At 32.4% G+C, this 24090-nt stretch overlaps 1 protein-coding gene across 4 annotated transcripts in view; it reads right to left on the minus strand.

Annotated features, from left to right (window-relative positions):
• The window catches only part of HEATR5A (HEAT repeat containing 5A), an 89233-nt gene that overhangs the window by 30612 nt on the left and 34531 nt on the right, over positions 1 to 24090 (minus strand). For all 4 annotated transcript variants that reach the window (XM_033108341.1, XM_033108338.1, XM_033108342.1 and 1 more), the window contains exons 13-21: positions 23259 to 23358; positions 17288 to 17397; positions 12420 to 12583; positions 12155 to 12330; positions 7631 to 7736; positions 6822 to 7012; positions 6146 to 6305; positions 3379 to 3568; positions 2104 to 2273 (exon numbers count right to left, since the gene is read on the minus strand). In XM_033108341.1, coding sequence (XP_032964232.1) covers positions 2104 to 2273; positions 3379 to 3568; positions 6146 to 6305; positions 6822 to 7012; positions 7631 to 7736; positions 12155 to 12330; positions 12420 to 12583; positions 17288 to 17397; positions 23259 to 23358 — 1367 coding nt within the window. The remainder of the gene's footprint in view (positions 1 to 2103; positions 2274 to 3378; positions 3569 to 6145; positions 6306 to 6821; positions 7013 to 7630; positions 7737 to 12154; positions 12331 to 12419; positions 12584 to 17287; positions 17398 to 23258; positions 23359 to 24090) is intronic.

Genomic DNA, 24090 nt, shown 5'->3' on the forward strand with positions numbered 1-24090 from the left:
CTGGATTGCATTCACATGAACAGGTGTCCTAGTAAGGGACAAAGTTAAAGGTTTAGCTCATCACAAGTTAATTATAGATTTTTTTGCTCTTGGAAGCCAAGTTTTAAAACTGAGAGTACTCAGAATTGCTAGTGTAGCTCAGGCCAAGTTCAGAATAGAAGTTAAATAGCATGCAGTTAGAAGAAAGCCCTTTCCAGTAATATTTTTTCCTAATGAAGGAATGTATTCTGAACAGAGAGTTTCAATTAATATGAAGACATTTCGTGGTAAATAATTAAGTTCTTTGTAGAAAAGAAAACCTGATTGTAAAGTTGTTAAATAGGAAAGCAAAAGCTTTCTTTACTACAGGGAATACTTTAAAATATAATAAATCCAATCTAATAACTTTAGAAAAGCTCTAATAACCAAAATACTAAGACACAAAATTAACACTACAGCAACGGCAATTTTTGAATATGATTTCTGTGTAAGAAAAAAAACCATTTTACAGCTTAAATATTATGAGTAACATGAATAAGATGTGTTAATTGTCGCTTCCAATGTTCCCAATTGCTCTGAATGTACTCAAAAGAAAAATCTGGTAATAGTCTCCGTTCTTTATACACATGTAACCTTTGTCTAGGAAAAGAAAAGACTAAGGAGTTTGATCAGAGCTAAATCACCACGAGTTAGGAGTTAATCTTGTTCTTTATTTCTCAATAAACTTTACCTAATAAATTAATTCATGTAAAGTTAAAAAATAAATTTTAGAAGGCTATTAATGGAAATTTCCTACTGCAATTCAAGAAGAAAAAAATGGCAGCATCATTATATTTAAGTGGAGAGTGAAAGTTAGCCAACTTGTAAAGGAGTAAATATTTTTCAATAATGCGTTTTGGTGATGGTTCCTCTAATATCAAGAGTATTATTCCCGGGGAAAAGGCGAGTAGTAAAGGTAAAATCCTTTTCTAGTAAGCGCTATTTCTCTAATACACGTTTAACCCAGACAGGAATCAGTTTCTATCAGAAAAGTCAGTCACATCCTCTTTTGAAGAGTCTTACATAATTATGACGATTAAAATCAATAAGAAGGTAACATAATCTATGTTTAAGTTATGCGCTAATAAAAACAACTACTACTTATTAAGTGGTTTTTAAGTGCCTTTACAGGAGGCATCTTGAGTAATCCTTGTGTTTCATAGACAGATAGCTGAGGCTGGAAGAGGTTATGGGACTTCCCTAAGACCACCTAACTAGGATGTGGCAGAACTGAGATAAGAGCCATCCATAACTACAAGGTCAGAACAAACGAACGAAATGAGGACTGAACAAGGAGTTCGGAAGCCTGGATTCTAGACTTAGAGCTAACACTACCTAGTCAAATTATTTGACGTTTTGGTCCTCAGTTTATCTTTTTATTGAGAAGACTGGTTTTTAATGATGTTTGAGGTTTTTGCAAGGTCTGAAATGCTATATATTTGGCCTCAAGCTTGAAAATGAAACATCTGTCTAAATAAAGTAATAAAATTAAGTAATAGTGGGAGTTTGCTATGAACATTGCAGGGGCACAAAATGTTAAAAAGCAATGGTGTCAAGCTTTTGTTCCAAATGTTAACAATTTTTGAGGCAAGTACAGATAGAAACTGGTGATGCTAGGGTAAATCTTTAAACCACTGATAATTATGAACCACCTCTTGTACTCATTAGACACATGAGAACCAAGATATTGATGCATATGCTGCTAGAATATTAAGGAAAAATGTTAGGTGCCAATCTGGGATGGAAAGAATTTTATATGTAAAGAAAAAAGAGGGAAAAGAAAAAAAGATTACCACATAAAATTTTCCACACCCTATATAGCATTTATACAGTATCTGGGACATTTAAGCACCCAATACATATTTACTGATTAATAAATAAATATTTCAAATATTAAGTTCAACATTAATGGGAGAAAAATGAATCAATATGTGAGAGGTTTAAGATGTGATTATATAAAAATTGCCCAATTCCCAAAAAAGACTAGAACTTAGGGAAAATAAATATTGTACAGTCTAGAGAATAATTAAAATAATCTGTTTCCAATAAAAGAAACCAAGGACTAATTTATAATTCTATACTCACACAGAGGCAGCTGACAAGGCTAGACAAGTTGACATGTCGTGGAGCAAACATATGAAGCTGCTGAAGGCAAGAGATGGCCTGAGCTTGAACAAGGCAGTCTGGGTTATCTTGCATCACTGCACAACCCAACAGACAGGAAGTCCTGAAGGTAGAAACTGAAGTACTGTTACCTAAAATGAAAGCAGAAAGCTTTTAATAATTGGCCTATAAAATCATTACTCTTTAATATATATTACTGGGCTTAAAATTCCCACCCCCCCAATTTTATTTTATTTATTTTAACTTTTTCATATTTATTTATTTTAAACTTTTATTTATTTAAGTGTGTTTTTTACAGGACCCATCAGCTCCAAGTCAAGTAGTTGTTTCAATCTAGTTGTAGAGGGTGCAGCTCACAGTGGCCCATGTGGGGATTGAACCGGCAACCTTGTTGACGAGAGTACCACACTCTAACCAACTGAGCCAACTGGTTGCCCCTTTACCCCAATTTTAAATTTAAGGATCTGTGAAGTAAATTTCCTATACGAAAGCAGGGATAATTCAGCTGAAAGATTTTTAGATGATAATTGGTTATTCTTAGTCTAAAAGGTTTATGGCAACAAATATCATTAGGCAAAGGAAAACCCAAAACTCTCTGTAGGTTCTACCAAATTTTCATGAAAAGTAGAATTAGAAATTGCTAATAAACTTAGTCCTGCTTATATTAGCTGCGAGTTGCGTTCATATGTTAACATCACAATTTGCATTGAGTTTTTGGACTTAGCCATTTATTTCTTAAAAGAGATTACGAGTTCTTTAAACTATTCCACTTCATGTCTGTCATTTTAATTAAGGGAAGCAATTTTAGGACATATCTAATCTTTCTAAATACGGTATTCCTTGTCTTCTCAAGGGGAGAGAAATCAGATTGAATGGTATTTATTTAAGAAAATCTGCTGAGCACCTACTAGGATATGCCAATTACAAAGGCTTTTCAACTTTTCCCTTATTTGACAGAGGAGAAAACCAAAGCCCAGAGATATAAGAATTTTCCCAAGGTCACCCAATTAAGTAGTGGCAGAACTTAAGACTCATAGTTTCTGTTTCTTTCTATTACTTCATCGTCTAGGATTCAAAGTTTTCCCAAGAGTACTCTCAACCTTCTGCCCATATATTTGAATAGAACATTCTGCTAAACTTCATTTCAGTGACAAGTATTGGGTCAGTAATAGAAACTGAATTCCTTTTTATGTGTACGTATTTAATGTAAGACATCACAAAAACAGCTATGCATACCTTGTAGCTCTGGACCCAAAGTAGTAATAAGGGCATTCAAACAACGACCAAGACTTTGGTGAACTTCAGCGTGAGTAGGAGGCACATTTAACAACAACATCATAATAAGAGAAAGGGTAGGTTCCACATGCATATAATAGAGTGGGCCAGCGGAATCAATTATCAGTGATAGAGCATGTAATGCCCAGGTCTGTGAAGACAGGAAAAAAAATTTTTTAAATGGTATAAGCATCAGGAAATGTAAAACACAATGATTACTCTTTTCTTGAAGCAGGTGATAAAGTAATGGCAAAGTAAAGTATTTGTATGCTATTACTAATTTTGAAAAAGGAACTTTAAGAGTTTAAGAAAATTTCTCTCTTTAAATATCTAGTAAAAAACATCTGAGAGACAGTCATTTAATTTAGAATGGTATATTTAAATACATCTCAACACTAAGAATTTCAAGATAATGTTTGGTTCTTTAGCGAACATCTTGAACCAAATCTAGTTTTTTGAAAATTGCTTATTTAATTTATATAGAGAATGAAAATTCAAGTTTTTAAATGATCAACAAAATCTTTACATGCAATAATATGGACAAATTTCTCAAATACAATCTTGGAGAAAGCCAGACATAAAAGAGTATGATTCCACTGATATATAAAAGCAGACAAAACTACCATATGCTATTGCAAATTAGGATAGTGGTTACTTTGGCAGGACAAGTAGTAACTAGAAGAAAATGTAACAGTGTATGGGGTACTGAAAATGTTCTGTTTATTGATCTAGGTGCTTGTTATATGGTATATTTAGTTTGTAGACTTTATTCAGAGATGAACACTTATGACAGGTGCACTTTTATAAATATGTTTACAAATATATAAAAATAAATACATTTATAAAATAAGTATTTTATATATAAATATATATTTATATATTAAACAAACAAAATGCTTTTGAGCCAAATCTGGTCTACCACCTGTTTTTATTATATTTTTGTTTTTATTTTTTAAGGAGGGCGCAGCTCACAGTAGCCCATGCGGGGATCGAACCGGCAACCCTGGTGTTATTAGCACCATGCTTTAACCAACTGAGCTAACCGTTCACCCCCCACCTGTTTTTATAAATAAACTTTTACTGAAACACAGTCATGCTCATTCATTTACATATTATTTATGGCTGCTTTCCTGCTATGATAGCAGAACTGAGCAGTGACAGAGACTGTATGACATGTGGAGCCTAAATAATTTACTACATGACGCTTTACAGAGTAAGTTTGCTAACTCTGGTTTAAATGAAACAAGACTGGCCATACACTGATAACCACTGAAGTTGGATGATGGGTCTATAAGGATATAGTATACTCTCTACCTTTATTTATATTTGAACTTTCCATAACAAGAAGTATACAAAAAGTTCTCGCTTTAGGAAATCAACTAAGAACGTTTTACCCTTGTTATCAATGGATGTATAAGAAACCTTATGGTACTTTAAATGCTATAAAAATGAACTGCTAAGTGAAAAACAGCAGCAATCAAGAAGAGTTCAGATCTGATCACATTAGAAGCCATGGAAAGAAGCATTTAAATTAATCAACAAAAAAGTATTCAATGTAAAAGTATGTGCCTTCAGAAGAGACTCCTTGAAGGAGAAGTATATAATAAATAGAAGCAAAAAGTAGTGTACTAAAAGAAGAATGAAAGAATGGAATACCGTGTAAGTGAACTCAATTGAGTATTAGGTGATATAGAGGAGACTATTAGTTAATATGGTAATTCAAAGAATGAAAGCTAATTGTTGGTTAGGGAAGTTGAAGGTTGACAAACGTGTGATTAAATTGGATCTTAGAGTACTATAAAATTTGGATTATCAGGTACCAATAGGAAGGGAGAAGAGCAATAGTAAAAATATAAGTGCAGATGCAGGTATGAGAATGACACGGTATGGGAGGAAAGTAGGTAGATCACCTACAGGAGAATACCAGTACTTTGGGGTAATAACAGAGAAAGCTCCTCAGTGGGATCTGAATGGGAAGTTGATTTAAGGAGCAATAAGCAGTTGCCTCAGCTTTTCAGTAGGGATGTGGAAAGATGAAAGTCTTTTAGGAAAACAAATTTGGCTTCACATCTAAGGAGAGTTGAAAAGTACCTAAAAATAAAGTGACTAGGTAATTACCATAATAATTAAGGATATACAAGGGAAACATTTAAGGGGAATAAAAGAGCAGGAAGAGTAACAATCATTCAAGATTTGATTAAAACATCAGGAGAATGATGATTTGACAGAAATGGATAAGACATACATAACAATATGATAAAGTGGTTAAGAACATGGGTTTATCCTATGACTTGTGTTAAACTCATTCCATGATTTATTAGCTTTTTAGCTATGAGCAAGTTACTTAGCTTCTATAAGCCTCAGTTTTCTTTCTGTAAAATGGGAATATACACGTTAGATTACTGGCAGGATTAAATGTGTTAGTTTGTTTAGAAGAACGTAATACAATGTCTGGTACCTATTAAGTGCTACAAAATAGTAGATATTATTAAAATGGAAGGGAAATTCATTCTCAGAAAGAGATAGTGAACTTAACTTTAGACACTCTGAATATGAAATAAAGATAGTAAGGTTTGAATTTTAAAAATCCATCATGGTTAAAAATGGCTTTGACATTTATTCATTATGAGGAGGGAATAATTTACAAATTGCTAATGGTCAAGAAAAACGTAATTTGCACGATCTGCAAATTATGAACTTCAAGGAGAGTATCACATAGGGCACTTACCTGCACATCAGGAGAAGTGCTGTCCTGAGACAAAGCATAAAGGATTCCAACACAAGAATTCAAATGTTGAGAAGAACTGATTCCTCCTAAATACCTATGTAGGGATCCCAAAGCCAATGAGTGTCCTGTTCTGGTAACCACGTCCCTTGCTGATTTCAGTCTGTAATTAAGGAAATAAAAATAAATAGTAATCACCAAAACAAAACTATTGCACGATACTGTCACTTAAACAAAATTTTTGTTTGAGTATTTCCAAAATTTAGAAACATACTTATAGTTAACTGATAAAATAATTCTGAAATAACATGAAAGGTATTTTGAAAAGAAAAACATTTAAAAAAATCTTTACATTATTATTGATTATTTAGGTAAAAACAACTTCCATGTCTTTCAGAGATACTCAAATACACACTAAATTTACAGGGCAGGCATTTATAGCCAATTATGTCACTCATATAAATAGTGATGTTTCTCTTATTAAAGCCAAAGTAGTAATAGTTTTATGTTCCAAGACAGCAGGCTAGAAAGAGCTCTCCTTTATTTTAATGTATCCACATTTGTACATTTTTCTCCTTAGTTAACTCTCAGAATGAAGTTTCACTAGTTCCAACAAATCAACAAGCTATACCCAGTTTTGACACATAGCCCAGGAGCACTAAATGAGAAATTCACTTACTTGTCAAAGCTAACTTGAGCTAATGCAGCAGTAAAAGTTCCATCATCAACCGCTTGAGTTAACCTAGCCCATGCCTCTGCAGCTGCACATCTCAAGAGGGGGCTGGGACTTTCTAAGGCACCCATCACTAATGCTAGGACAGGTCTTCTGATTTCTTCTGGACCCAAATTTCTCTTGGAGCCAGCCACATACTAAAATATATAAAGAACAATCCAAACTTACAATTGTAGTTAATTTTCTTATTCAATTTGGAATATATATTCTGGTTAACCAAATATGTTCATACTTGGGTTACTACTTAAAAAAAAAAATCAGAACATGAAAAAATCCACGCTGTGCAAACATAATTTGATTTTTCTCACAAAGTACTTCAGAATTATAAATCTCCAGTCACAATATGGTGATTAATTATCACTGTAGTATATAAGTGTCCAGAAGAATATTAACGGGGATTTCCATAAACTATATGACCAATGAAGCTTATTATATTTGACTTAGAAACAAGTCACAAATGTAACAATGAGCCAGATTTGGTCCATTGGCAATGGTCTGCCAATTTCTGGTCTAAAATATTAGACTCATAGGTTAAAGCATGGCTCCAAGCCAAGATTATCTAACAAGTTTTATATGGAGAAAAAGTTAAAGGGGAATTATAAATTCTAAAACATTTTCATCAAGAGATTAAGAAAAACAGGGAAATAAAAAAGCAACACCCCTTTAAAAACATCTTCCTTCAACCTATCTAACTGACCACACATTTAAAAAAAGAAAATCAAGCAAACATTTGAATGTTTTAAAAATAGAATTACCTTCAAGAAACTAGAAACGGAAGAAACGACATGCAACTGAACTACTTGTTGACGAGCTCCTTTTGTGTGCTTTATACTATCCAAAAGCTGTTCCAATATAAGAAGCCTAAAATCGAAACCAAAAAAAATTAAAAGCAAATTCAGCCACTTTAGTAACTATTTTCTAAACAAAGGATATCTCAGAAGTTGCATAAACTTTGCGTTCTTAACAAGGGGACTTAATAGATTCAAACACATTGCTGTTGCCTATAGTTAATGAGAAGCAGCACAGCCCTTTGAACCCCCAACTATACTTTAAAAATGTTCTTGAGATCATACTATATGTAACACAATTTTAACTATTGCTTTTTTCATTTAACATGATCTCTTTAGCACTTTTCAAGTCATTTTTATTCTTTGGTAACTTTCATGAAGCCAAATTATATTATACACATGTACAATTTATTCAACCATTCTCCTACTGGTGGAGAGCAATTTTCCAATTTTTAACAACGTCAGCTATGATGAATATACATATTATTTTTGGTCTGGGGTTGAACATGTTCCTTAGCGATTTATCTCCTGTGAATTGTTTTTCTCATCCTTATAGCATAGAGCCCTTAAATCCTTATGTTGAGATTAAAGATATACAACCATGAAATAAATCACCCCTTTTATCCCACCAATTTCTCCAATGTTTAAAAACATTGTCTCCAAACTTTGTACTTCCTTTCTCCCCTTTCTCTCGCTTTAAATCAGGAAAACTGAAATAAGTTTAAGATTATCTTTTTGCTTGTGAACTATCTTGATGTCAGGCATAGAACCTTGCAACTTCACCTCTCTAGTATTTGTGGTAAATCACTAAAATTTTGGGAAAACCACAGTAACTCTAAGTACTCTGTTTATTAGAGTATTTCCTTATTTCAAGGTTAATTCTGCTCATCAAAATAAATTTGAAAAACTCAGAAAAGCACGTGAAAGAAAAAGAAAATTTACCTGTTATTCCACCATCTAGAGAGAGCCACCATTAACATTTTGGCATCTTTGTTTCAGTTCTCTGCCCCATGCCCAGGCATTTGAATATCATTTTCAGAAATCTGGGGTTACACTGTATATACTTTATTAGTAACTTTTTAATCCCTAAACATTATCCCTATTTTAATAATCATTATATGAAATAATTTTAAATAGTTATTAACATTATATAGTCTGGCAATATAATACTTTATTCAACCAATTTCCTAGCTTGGGATATTTAGGACATTTCTAATTTTTCTTAATATAAACAACATGATAAACATATTACATATAAAATTCTTTTCTGGTTGTTTTTCAAGACCATCTGTAAAGCATCCTGTTTCAAGAACATATTTATGCCCAAACTGCCCTTCAGGAAGACTGTGGAGGGTAAATGTGACAACAGAGAAACTAAGGGTAAATATATGGTCAGGCCCATGAGTTTAAAAAGCCAAAAGATCATTATTAGATCATATCCTACTCATCTGTCATAATGAAACTGTATCATGTTGAAAGTACTAAAAACATAGAAGGTTAGAGCTTGAGAACTTTGTTATACTATAATTAAATTTGACCTGAACTATTTCTTGCCTACATTCATGGGCCAAAAACTTATAGTCAGGACTGGCAGAGCCCAAAATGTTTTTCTCTATCCTTTCCCCCCAAATCCTGACAGAGATCCCCCCAAACCTGACAGAGATCCCCCCAAAATTCTGAATCTTCAGGAAGATGGAGGTGACCTGTTTTCAGTGATACTGAATCGGTATTCCTAAGTACTATTAATTATAACATACAATTATCAGTTTGGGATGAAATTAGATACTGAAACAAAGTTTTAAGCCTAGATGAAATAAAAATGCATTGTTATGTGAGTAAACAGAAAAGATACATTTGAAAATACTGATTTACTTTATACTTTCAGGGACGGTGTATAATGATGAAAATTTTAGTACTGAGAACCATATGCTTTTCCTTTCTCCATTAACTCACTATCGACATCATTTTATAGCATTTATAGCAGTGGTTCTTAACCTTGGCTGCACATCCAAAAGGAGTTTTTAAAATTTTCAATACCCAACATAGTGCGCATACCATAATGTTAAATCAGACCCTATGTTTTAAAAAGTTGCCCAAGTGATTGCAATGTGCAGTCAAGAGTGGAACAATCTTCAGGAGAAATTAAACAATTCATTCTTTGCGATTAGTAGCAAAAAATATATATTAAAAATAACCACAAACAACACATGCACAAAATCAGTAATCTTGACATTGTAGGACTTTAAACATTTTTGTGCTTTAAAATTACCAATGCCAGGTCTTCCTATTTTTAGAATCCAATAGGCAAAGTAGAGAGAATCAACTGATTTAAAGACAATTTAATTTCTCAGTGTATAAAAAAGATATGAAAAAATCTATTTCCAATTTTCGGGTAAGAGTTTATTTTAAACTATTTAAACAAAGCTAACCACAATAACAATAAAACATTTTGAAATATACAGCTGTCGTTAAATATACTTTGAAAAAGACTTTTCTTCTCTAGAAATGCAAAAACTTGGCCAAAAGAAAGGTCTGCCATTTTAAAGAAGTATCCTATCTGGGATAACAGGAAATTAGAAACAACTTTCCTATCTATGGAGTTGCTCTTCTCTGGTCCTCTAACTACACCCCATTGGAGATGGCTGATTGTTGCTTTTGACTCACTTTCTTATTTGGGATCCTGTCAGACCACTTCCTTTAAAAATCTCCAGCCTACTACTGCCTACTATTTTTATTCAGTTAGAATCCAAACATTATGTTTTGCTTTTACCAGGTCTCAACCTTTTTTTATTAAAACAAACAAAACCTCCCCTCTTGTAAATATTCATTCTATATATTATTTTAATCCAGGTGAGGGAAGAAAAACAAAACAGCACATTTTAAACAACAGAAACAAGGAACCACTTCCTTGAAACTACAATTGGAAAATAAATCTGAAAGAAAAATTTCTCCAGGAGAGTAATAAAATCAATTTTTTTAAACGAAAGCTTATAAGTATAGTGTTTTCTTTTTTACTTTTTATCTTAGACTTATCAAAAAAAGTTAGTGGAACTACATAAGAACATACTTAATTTAAATCATTGCCCACAAGACCACCCATTTCATTTACTGTAGTTACTGCTATATTAATTCAAATTATTTTAAATTAATTGGATGCTCTATAAAATAGTTCAGTTATGGACTAGTTCAAATCTCATTCTCTCCACCAATTCTTCTTTGAATATTCCAGACCACTGTGATTTTCCTCTCATCTTTTAGTGCTATAGTTTTCATTTATAATTTAATCGTATGTTGTCTTACATATCTTAAAACCATAACTTTATAGTTACAGTATATACAGGGAGCTATAGGCTACAAAAGTAAATTTGGGAAAAACATCATCTTTTGAAATTAAAGCTCTGAAAAGACATTTCATGTACGTGCATATCTTAATACTATCATCACTGAAAATAAAACGTCATGAAGCTATTAAAAATCAACGTAAGTTTTAGTCACTTTTCTATCCACTGGAAGTAAATTATCCAATGACTTGCTTCAGAAATGTATTGCTGACAAGACTCAAATATTTCTGTGCATCTTCATCAAAGAGACCAAGGTAAAGTCCCTACCTAATTGGTATTCTCCTGAAGACATAACTGGATAAAATGATATAAAAGCTATGATCAAGTCAAATGTATTGTTGTTGTTCTAGTGTGAGAATAAGCATGCATGCATGAGAGAGACAGACAAAAACAGAGAGAGACAGAGAGAGAATTATGAATGAATGATGATAACTAATAGTTTATAAATTGTTAACCAGCACAGCCTATGAGAGAGAGTCACTTTCCATTTAGTATCTCAGATAAATACTGAACTTCCTGGATAGTAGATATGAGTATTGCTTTTTAATCTCCAAGGAAGGTATTATCTGCAGTTATCAGCTAAGAAACTGTTATTCTTAATGAGAAATCATTATCAACCTCTGAGTTTTCAAAACCAAAGTTCAGTTTTAGTGAACTGAAATCCATCAAACTGAAGACTAACCCCTGGACCAGACCAGCTCCAGAAAGCCTCCAAAGTAAGAAACCTATGAGACCTAACAAAGCAGAAAACCAGTGTTTTTCATTGTGACAATAGCTCATAAATCAATGTTCTTGTGTCACTGAGTTTTTCATTTGTATTTTCAGCTAGGTGACAAGCTAATTGTGGGTATAGTATTGTATCCACAATAGAGTCTATCAGCTTTCAGTTTAATTCAATCATTTAACTGTTAACTCAACTACTTCTTATTATGTATTAGCCAGGTGAATAAGTAAACAAGAGCCTGTATCTCCCCTTCATCTGTCATCCATAAGAAATCTTATATATTAATGAGAACTTCTGACAACATTCTTCTTATCCACCAGTTCTCTATTATGCATTCATTGAACCAATTACCAATCTGGAAATATTACAGTTCAGGATAAGTCAACTATTCATTTTAGGATAAATGAACTACTGAAGATGGTTTACCTTTGAGCTTCTCCCACATGAGCACATAAGACTCCAAAGAGCTTGACTGCAGAGCTAATAACTGATAGTGATGGAGGTAGGGGCTTAGGCACTGAATTTCCCTCTACATCTTTCTCATAAATAGAGTAAGGGTCATATTCGAGACTTCCACAAGCAATACCATTACATAGAAGGAGCTAAAAGAAAAAAGAAATTACATAGTAACATTTTAAAATCACTGTTCACAGATTGAATCAACATAAGAGTTATTGAAAAATTACCACACCTGTTCCTCAATAAATCTATGATCAGTCTCTTGTAGCAAAGGACTTAATAACAAAAGATCATCCCGATGACAGAGGGGTGGAAGTAAAAATGTGGATGCTGCCACCTGTATATCAGGGGCAGTCAAGTCAGCAGCCAGCTCTTTGAGAATAGCAGAGAGGTTTCCTGTGGAGTCAGAGAAAAAAGAACAATTAGCAACTTAGTAATAGCAGTTAACTGATTAGCGTATGGGGTTAAAAAAGCCTAGATTCACTTTAATCTACATATTGGTTAACTGTAATCTACCACAGCCAAAGATTATATATAGCTCCTCCTTGAAAAATGCCCTACAAACGAATGGTTCAACCATGTGCTGGTCGCAATTCTAAGACTGTATACTGAAAAGACATCTCAGAATACGTGTGTGTAAACCTTATGATACTGAATAAATATTACCATCATTTAAAATAAAATGACAAAGTACCAGAACAGAATAAAAAAGATGGATACAAAAACATAAACCATAGCCTGAAAAAAATTCATAAGCATTAGACATATTTTTATTATGGGAAATTTCAAACATATACAAAAGCAGACATAATAGTATTATGACACCCCAACTCCCTGTGGCCCAGTGTATGATCGTCACTCAGCTTTTGTTTCAGCTATGCCCCCATCCACTATCTCACCATTCCCCACATTATTCTGAAGCAAACCCGAGAAAGCTTATCATTTCATCCATGAATACTCCATTGTATATCACTGAAGTTAAGGACATTTTAAATAATCTCATTATCATATTATGTTTTAAAAACCACTAAACAAATACCCATTCCATTCAGTGTTCAAATTTTCATTGTCTCAAATGCCTATTTGTTTGCTTTTATGTTTGAATCGAGATCTAAGTAAAGTCTACACGTTGTAGCTAGTTGATATATCTTAAGTCTTTCAATCTAAAGTTCTTCTCTAACCTCCCCCACTCCCTATAACATACTTGAAGAAATGAAGTTATTTGTTCGGCATAAGTTTCTACAGTCTTAATTTTTATGATCATACCAACCCCCCCCCCCCACAGTGCAGTTTAATTTGTTCCTCTATCATCTCTATGTTTGTAAATTGGGAATTGGATCTAGAGAGGATTATTTTTTTGGACTGTTTCTGTTTTGGAGGCCAAGCCAGTTCATACCGTGTTTCCCTGAAAATAAGACGGGGAATCAGCTCTAATGCGTCTTTTGGAGCAAAAATTAATATAAGACATGATATTATATTGTATTAATTATATTATATTATTATTGTATTATATTATAAAGACCTGGTCTTATATTATAGTAAAATAAGACTGGGTCTTATATTAATTTTTGCTCCAAAAGACACATTAGAGCTGATGGTCCGGCTAGGTCTTATTTTCAGGGAAACACGGTACTGATGGTAAAGTTCTGACTGCTATGCTCCATATACATTATATAAATCCATAAAATAGAGTATCATTTTTAAAAAAATCAAAAGACCTTAAGGAAAAAGTCCTTAATTTTTATTTTCATAGTTGTAAAGATGGAAAAAAGACAGATATGAAATGACAAATTATTATTTTTGGTTGAAACAAAAGTATTAATATATACATATTTTCACTTTTCTATAAATTATTTCTTTAAGTCATATTAGAAAATAAACTTGAAAAAGACAAAGTAGGTGAATGCAGATTTTCCTTTATCAAGAAATTCATATTAATTCCTGACTTTGTCTCCCAATGAACATTGGAACCGATTTAAAATCTATACAGTTGTATGTTCATTATTCCTTTAGGACACCTGATTGCATTCTAAAACTCAAATTCTGAGAAAACATTAAAATACTTTGTTTTTCTCCTTAATTTAAGTCCTTCAAAGGTAGACTTAATATTACCATTTATCAGAAGAAATCGTATAGATTTTAAGTTGATATTCTGGTATTCCTAAATGTTTAATGAAGACTTGAAAAATAAATCAGTATATTCATCTGTAGTTGAATATAGATTTCAAAATACTATGGTAAAAATTGACTTAAAAGTCTGAGGGTAATTGTTTTTGCCAGAACTTCACAGCTATCTAAGCTATAAAACAGAAATTATCTCTAAACTTTAAAAAAAAATTTTTGTTAAGTTTATTTGGGCTAAACGGACGACGTACGTGTATGCCAGGGAACAAGATCTCAAATGCTCCAGAGAATAACAGTTTTGCAATTTCTTTCATGTACTTCATTTCAAATTGAGGACGATGACATGAAGGTGGGAGGAAACAATGCTGGGACTGGGTTACAGGATAGTTAACAAGATGATGTGTTCTCCTGAAGGTTAATACCCACTTCTAGGGGTATTACTTTTGGTGTTTCAAAGGTGTGCTAACCTAGATGCACAAGAAGAATGGACAGGAGGACTGGTTTAAAATTTTTCACTAAAGAAGTTATAGGCCTAGGGCATGACTACCCATCATGACCTGCCCAGTTAGGAATTTATGATCAGATCACCCTGTGAGGTTACTTTCCATAGAACCCCTTTTTTCATCCACAGTTCCCAGTGTTGGTTATAAATACATCCAAAGGACACAGTGATGACAGCCGTTTGGTCAGATAGTGTGCTCACAGAACTAGGAAGGCTCATTCCTAGGAAATCTCAGTATCAACACCGTCTTGTTGACCACTGGGGATGGGGCAATACCGCAACCATGGGATCTGAGTTGAGGCCAAATTTTTCCAAAATGGTAAGGGCAGGTAAATAGAAGGCAGTCGGGTCTTATGGCCCTCATTGTGAAAAAACACTCTGGATCATTTTTATCCTGTGAATTATCAGACCAAGTTTTGTCTTCTGTCTCATTTTCCTGTTTTTGGCATCTAGTATAACATTTATACAAGTCATGAAGCGTATTAACAGTTATCTTATACATGTTCAGTAATCATAAACACTTAGACTATATAGCAAATTCCAAAGAACAAGTATAACTATTATTATGAATAATCTCTAAGTCTCTTATTAGGTATCTAGCAGGTAACTTTTATAATTTTTATATTGAGAGACAACATAGAATGAGTCAGACCTGTCAGTAAGCTTTGACTATTTACTAAGTCTCTAGTAGATTACAGTGGTACCTCGGTTTTCGAACGTCTCTGTTGATGAACATTGCGGTTTACGAACGCTGTAAATTTTATGGATCTATGGTATCATTAGATAGTAAAATTCATGCTAAATTTGCAGTTTTAGGGGTTGATTTTAAAGGTCTGGAACGGATTAATCCATTTTGCATTACTTTCTATGGGGAAACAGTGCCTCGGTTTTCAAACGTTTCAGAACTCGAATGGTCTTCGGAACCGATTATGTTCGAAAACCGAGGCACCACTGTACTTATAAATAGATAGGCAAGCATGAAGCAGATCTCTGTTTTAATCTTCATTCCACTATTTACTGGCTATACGTTCTTAAGTTGGATTTTATAACTTCTCTATGCCTTTATTTGTCACATGAGGAAAATGTTACTAGCTCAGTGTATTATCTCAAGATAAATGAGATAATACAGTTGACCACTGAACAACATGGGGGTTCATGGTGCCAACACCTGTGTTGTCAAAAATCCTTGTATAAAACTTTTGATTCCCCCAAAATGTAACTACTAATAGTCTACTGTTGATCAAGAGCCTTACCAATAACAGTCAACTGACACATATTTTGTATGAGTATGTACTGTATTCTAGAGAAAATAGGTGTTATTAAGAAAATCCTAAGAGAAAATACAGTTACAGTATTTGTTGAAAAAAATCCCCATATAAGTGGATCCATGCAGTTTAAACTCATGTCATCTAAGAGTTAACATAATATATGCAATCGCTAACACACTGCCTGGCATGCAGAAAAGGTTCTTTGGATATAGTTTCTAAGAAATGGCAATGGAGCCATTTTTTTCAGTTCTCTAGAAGTATAGGCTAAATGCTTCTTTTATATCAAACATTTTGCTAGGTACATTTGTGAACCCAGAAGAGAGGCAGTGGGAACAATACCACTCACGTAAATGATAAAATCCAAGACAGAAGTTATAAGTTAATATTTTGAACTAATGTGATATATATTATATTGCATTTATTTGCAGAATAAGGATATAAGCCAATAAATGTAGTATTTCTTTTTTTTTACAAGAAGTAGATCTGAAGAAGCAATTTAATATGGTGGGCTAAAACTTATCAAGATTAAAAAAATACGGAAGTTCCCACTGGAGACCATTTTCAACTTTCATCTCTTAAAAACAAATATCTTGAGTTATTCAGCAGTAGTAGCAATGTATTTTCTTAAAACTGTATTTTAAATTTACAAGAAAGGTTTTAGGACTAATTTTAAAATGCGGCGCAAGTTATTTTACCAACTGCAGCATTTTGGTAATCCAAAGTCATGTTTGAGCCTAATAACAGCAAAATCTACATTATGAACTTTATAAAATCAATTATACCTCAGTAGTTCAATATTAAACTTCTATCTGGGCAAAGTTAAGAATGGAATAGAACAGAATGCATATAATAATCACTCTAGAGGAAACTAGAAATGGCCAAATTTCTAACAGATTTGCATTATATATTCTGTACAAAGCCTTGGAGTAGAATCAAGACAAATTTCTGTGGCCCATTCTTTCCCACACAGTGGAACTATACACTTTTTTTCCAGAAGAGAAAAGAAAGTAACACATGAATAAGTAGTTTTTTCTTTAATGTATTTTATTTACTATAAAACGGTGAACACTTAGGTTAAGACTGAACTCCCTAAACTTCTTAGAAACAGGGCACTACACAACTGTCATATAATTCATTCATTCAGGTATTACTTCCAGGCACTGTAAAAGCTACAAACAGTAAATTACTTTGGACTAAAGCACATACCTTTATAGGTCTCAGGAGGTAATAAAATCAATAATTCATAAAGCCTTTGCCTATAAACTAATGTTGGTGTTTTCAAAGGACTTCCGTATGTTTTCAGTATTGAAGAAAGCCTTAAAATAAAAGACAAAGTATATCTTGTGTAAGTTATATAACAATGTACAAATAATGAACAGGTTGACATAAAACATAAAATAGTGATACATATAGTGATCATTAGAGCTGTTCTATTTTTTAAAGGTGTGATTATAAGTTATAAGAGGGATTACAAATGTCACACATGGAAATCATTCTATATTTTCTACCATACTTCATAAAACAAAACTATAAAATCAACTAAGATTTCCAAGGCAATAAGTATTTTGTCTAAAAAATAAAACTATTACTAAATTCCAAATTTTACAACTTGGCATTTGTAAAAACTAAAGTCTATTATGACCGAAAAGAAATCAGCTAGAGAAACAAACAGGGGACACAGATAACTAGAGAAAAACCCAGGTGTTTGTTAGAAACTTGATCTGGAATACCATCACCAAGTAAAAATGAATCATCAAAATACACAAAGTTATAAAACAAATTCTCTTTTAATAAAACACAAACTGAGTCCACGTTTCCCCAAAAGTTCTATTCACAAAATCTCTTATCACGCCCTTTCTTCCCTCTGTTCTTTTACTTTCATGTACTCATGTACTTTTTTTTATCTTCTGGTTATTCTCACTACTGGTATTAATACATTTTACCAATGTTCCCTTATCTAACAAATATTTATTAAAGGATTATTGTTCTTTGCAAGGTACCATGTTATCAATTGAAGTATGGTTCATCTCTTTTAGCAACAGAGAAATTCAATGGAATTACTTTTATTGTGACACTAAATCCACTAAACTGTCAGGCCATGAGGTTTCTACGTACTCTTAAGAAATTCTGGCAATGTTTATTCCTTTGTATTTTCTAAATAGAAAACTACTGCTTGCTAGTTCTAATTTCCAGAAGAAAAGAGAGTTATATTCTGATTTGTCATTTTATTTAAAAAAAAGTTGGTCCCATTTTATACTGTTCAGCTTAGTAAACAATGTACAGAAAACATTAGAAACCTGGGTAGAATTTGTTTGTTATGAATTTAAGAATAAATCCACTGCATTTTTATATTTCTCTAAAACCAGATGAGAAAATTACAGCTGATATATGAAAACTACTTTAATCATATTAACAAGATGTTAAAAAATCCTGCAACTTTCATTTGGCTTAATAAATATAACAGAATTTTGTTCAAAGGGTTGTGTGTTAATTTTTTTTTTTTTTGGAAGAAAAAAAGATGAATAGAACAAAGTAAGAATTTAGGAAAGCATTCCTAAATTAGTGGTTTCCGCTTCTATTAGTAGGGCAGATTAGAGTCTCTGAAGGGCATTCCTGCTATGAATACACTTAGATTCTGGATAAAAGATAATTTGCATTGTTAGGCTTGCAGAAAGGGACCTTTCCACGGCCAACCCCCGTCTGCCAACTAAACAAACATAAAAAAGCATGAAACAAAACATAAACTGAAATGAGAGTGGGAACACAAATGCTGACACCAACAAATGAATCTGATAATTGAGCTCGTTTCCATGGTAACGAAGAGGTGATACAGTGGGGTCTCTTTAAGTGGGTTAAAATGGTCCCAAGTGCTGGCATAGGCAAAAGCATATCAAATTAAACCCAGCTGAAGAGAGAATTAGTGAAATGGAAGAGAGAGCTGAAGAAATTATCCAGAATGCAGCAGAGAGAAAAGGAAAAAAGAATATCAGAAAAAATTTAAGAGGCATGAAAGACGTAACAAAAAGACTTACAATTTGTCTAATCAGAACCCCAGAAGGGAGGTTTAAAGAGAATGGAAAACAGGCAATATTTGAAGAGATAAGAGCCACTTTTTAAGACCTACTGAAAAGCGTGAATCCAACAAACTATACACCAAGTTGGATAAAGAAATCCACAAATTACTAGTTTGAAGCAGTTACTGTTAAGATTCAATTAAAAAACAAATCAAAACAAAACTCCAACTACATGCAGTTTGAGACACACCAAAAAATTGTGATATGGAAAAAGATATACCACACATATAATAATCATAAAGATTAGACTTTAATAAAAAAGTATTATTAAGGATAAAAAGTTACTGTAAAATGATAAAAGATTCATCAGGAAGCTATAATTCTAAATGTCTGTGTACCTAACTAAATAGTCTCAAAATATAAAAGATTAAATTAATGAAACTATAGAGAAAAAAAATTAATGGAACTATAGAGAAATACTGTCTGTATAGCTCTAAGAGTACGTAGAAACCTCATGGCATGACAGAGAAACACTGGTAAACCCAGTATAACAGTGGGAGTTTAACAGATCACTCTCAATTATTGGTAGGTTAAACACAAAAAAATTAGTGAAGATAGACGGAACAATGGAACTTATTTAAAAAAAAAACACATTTGTCATAGAGCAAGTCTCAACAAATTTAAAAGAACAGGTAACATACAGATCATATTCACTAACTATAACGCAATTTAAGTGTCAGTAACAAAACCATAAGCCAAAAACTATTCCATACATCTAGAAATTTAAAAACATACTTCTAAACAATTCAAAAAAATTAAGAAATTTTAAAATACTTAAAGCTGAAAAAAATATGTATTAATACTTTTAGGATTCAGCAACTGGGACCTTAGAGGGAAATTTATGGCCTTGGTTTATATTAGGAGAAGAAAAATTCAATGAGCTAATAAGCATTCAATTAAGAGGTTAGAAGTAGGACAGGAATTTAAGAAAGCAGAAAGAATAACAAACAACAATTAATGAAGTAGAAAAGAAATTCTACATAAGCAAAGTTACTCTTTGTATAGATTAAGAAAACAGATACACCTTTCAGGAGATGGATCAAAAAAATCAAAAGAGTTGGCATAATGACAACTTATCAGGAATGAAGGAGGCAACATTATAAATGTAGCAGAGACTAAGAAGGTAAGTGAATAAATACGAAAAACAATTTCCTGTTAAAAATTTGAAGTAAACATGCATTGGGATAATTCCTGGAAAAATCTAACAAGTAAGCAAAGCAAACCCCTAAACCAGACCTCAAATAGTCAAAACAATTAAGGAAATGAAATATGTAAACAAAAATATTCCCCCAAAGGAAATACCAGGTCTAGACTGTTTTACAGATAGGTAGTTGCTAACAAAATTTATTTATTGTGACACATCATTCCAATCTTATATAAACTCCTCCACAGAATGTGATGAAACATTCACCTACCTCATTGTACGAGGCTAGTATAACATTGACGAAAACTTAAGGCAGTACAAGAAAGAAAACCCAAACATAAGCAATCCAAATCCAGAAGTTTATAATTAAGATAATTTCTCAAGCTCCATTTATCCCAAGAATGCAACAAAGTAAAAAAATTGGTTAATAAAATTTGTGAAATTTATCATACAAAACCATTTTATAAAAATCAAAACCCATTCATGATTAAAAAACAAACAAAAAAAACATGGCCAACTAGGAAGAGGTAACTTTCTAAACCTGATAAAGAATATCTAACCAAAAAGCCTGTAGCAACATCATTCTTATTTGTGAAACATGAGAAGCATTCCCTTTAACTACTTCCACTCAGTTTTAAATGACAGTTATTTAGTTAGCACACTAGGGGAGAGAGAGACTATGAATGAATAAATGAACAAGAATTGTAAGGGGAGAGATCCAAGAGAATCTACAAACAAATATTTAATATAGGAGAGTTTAGAGGTGGGTGGATAGATCAATTACATTTTTATATAACAGCAATAAAGAGATTATACACATCCACCCACCAACTTCCAAATACTAATTTAATAACTGTGATGAAAAATAAAAATACCTGTGAATAAATTTTTAAAAAGGCAGTTAAGACTTTTATATAGAAAAAATTTTAAAAAATTTTTATAAAATACCTTAATAATAGGAGAGGTATGTTTATAGGTATTATAAAAATATCAGTTATCTTCAAATTTATAAAATCAGGGCAATTCCAATTAAAATTTCAATAGGAGACGATCAAAAGTGCAAGAAGGGCCAAATTATGCCTAAAGAGGAATAAGGCCAAACAGCTTGCTCTAACAGATACTAAAACTTATAAAGACAAACACACCAATGAAACACAACAGAGAGCAAAGAAACAGGACATATATATATACATGATACAATAAATCATGACAGAGGTGAATGGCAAGCACTGGAAGTATGGATTTTATTTTTTTGCTTACTAAAGTATGGGACAATTTGTTATCCGTTATTAAAAAAGAAAATGAAATTGGTCTCTACCTCACTCCGAACACAAAATCAATTCCAGACAAATTAAAGACTAAATGCAAAAGACAAAACCTTAAATATTTTAGAGAGGAATATAAGAAAGTATCTTTATAACTATGAAGTAAGGAAGATTTTTAAAATCAAAAGACAAAAAGTACCAACTAAAAAGTAAAAGATCGATAAATTTGACATTTAAATTAAGAATGTCTGTTAATTAAAAAACTATTTAACCTAAAAACAGGTGAATATATGCATGAATAGGGATTTCACAGAAGAGGAAATACTGAGGAACAATAAATATATAAAAACACACAAACCATTAGGAATCACATATATAAATGAGCGTTTTATACTTACTGGGTGGGTGAGAATTGATGTCTGAATAAGCGTTAGTGAAGAAATGGATCAAAGGGTACTTACATATACTATTGGTAGAAATAGGCAAGAATTTTGGAAAATAATTTGGCTATATTTTATTGACAGGAAGATAAATAAGGTGCTATATATTCACACACTATTATACAGCAACCAAGATGCATGAACAAATTACACATGGATGAAATTTAGAAACATAATGTTGAGTTAAAAAAAAAAGTAAGTCTTATAAACAGTATATCATTTGTCTGATCAAAACCAAGCAAGACTAACCAATGTACTGTTTAGGGAGACACATATGTATGTATGTATATGTATGTATGTATGTATGTATGTGTGTATATATATATATATATATATATATATATATATATAATAAACCACTTTTTAAAAATGCGAGGGAATGACAACTAGAAAATTCATTTGCATAGTGATTACCTCTAAAGGAAGACAGAAGGAATGGTGCTAGAGAGGAGCCCAGATAACTTCAATAGTATTATTAATGTTCTATTTCAGGGGTAGCTAAATCCAACCTTGTTTTTGTCAAGTTTTACTGGAACAAGCCGTATTCATTCATTAGTAGATTATCTATGACTGCTTTTGAGCTACAATAACAGAGTTGAGTAGGTGCAACAGAGACTATATGGCCCGCAAGTCTAAAATTTTACTATCTGACTCTTTATAGCAAACATTTGCTAATCCCTGCTCTAGCTGTGTTGAATTCACAGATGGTCATTCTACTATAACGCTTTTATAAAATGTTACATCATTAAATACTTTTTGGAAAGACTTTCTCTAAACTATACATTTTATTAATTTGGAAATTACTAGTGCTCATGACATATGTTGGATTTTCTCTATGTTTTCTTATCATATATGTATAAGTCAAACGTATGAAAAATATAAGCAACAAAAAACTGAAACTTTTAACAAGCATCTGGTTCTTACGAACACAGAATAGCACTAACAAACTAATAAAATGCATACCTGAAAAGGTTAACAGGCTTAACATTTAATTTCTTGGTTAAATCTGACTGTATGGAAGATACGTTATCCACCAAGTAACTTTCCTTCCCTTTTAATATGTGATTTTCTTTCAAGATCCTAGCCTAAAAAAAAAAATCATGTAACTAAATATTTGCCTTTCTCTGCAAAAGGAAAAACATTCACCAACCATAGCAACTTGGCCTTATTATTGTACTTAAAAGATACTCCATAATCAAAGGGTAACTGATGGCTATTAAAAATGTTTATCAAATCTAAATAGCAGATCCTTACTGAGTTAGCAAATCCACAGCACAAGGAAGTGGTGGAAGAAGACGCTGAATTACTTCCTCAGTAAGGAGATCACCACAGTGGGAAACAAAGCTCTTGATAGCTGAAAAATAGAACAGACTTTTACTTGGCAGAGTGTAATGAACCATGAAGAAAGCATTCAATTATGTTACAACATCTGCATTTTTATTAGCGGAATAAAGAAATGTGCTAAAAACAAACAAACAAAAAGCCTTGAAACTCTAGTATAAAAAGGAAGTTAGTTTCTTCTACCTCTAACAAAACTAAGAAAAAAACTTCCTAGAATTACTAAAAGAGACCAACAACCAAGTTAATAGAATGTTTCTTTCCTGGAGTTTTACTCAGCCCTTGAGCTCAGAAGAAGAATAAATTAGCTTAGACCCTCAAGTTTGCCAGTTCTACACTAGTTCTGCGGAACCACACTGACTTTAGTCAGTTAGGCTTTTACAGATATTACCTGAAACATGTAAGTTTTTATAAGGAGTTATTTCACATATAGAATAAAATGAATATTTTAAAGTTAGACTGAGTTTCAAGAATAATTTCAAATTCTTTTTCCTTTTTAAGAGTAAAAAATACCATAAATAAGACAAAGCAGTCTTGGCATTACTCGACTATACTGCATCTAATAAAACACACATCAACCTAAGGATTAGAACTCTTCAATTTGGTTTATTACATTATACTTTTGCTATAATTACCAACGAATCAATTACATTCAATTACAAAAAAAAATCACCACAAGCAGATTTCTCACCTCTTAAATATACAAGTGTGAGTCAAGTTCAAGAGTGGAAAAGCCAAAGGAGAGGGA

This window comes from Rhinolophus ferrumequinum, chromosome 6 (genome assembly GCF_004115265.2).
Source record: "Rhinolophus ferrumequinum isolate MPI-CBG mRhiFer1 chromosome 6, mRhiFer1_v1.p, whole genome shotgun sequence".
Lineage (NCBI taxonomy): Eukaryota > Metazoa > Chordata > Mammalia > Chiroptera > Rhinolophidae > Rhinolophus > Rhinolophus ferrumequinum.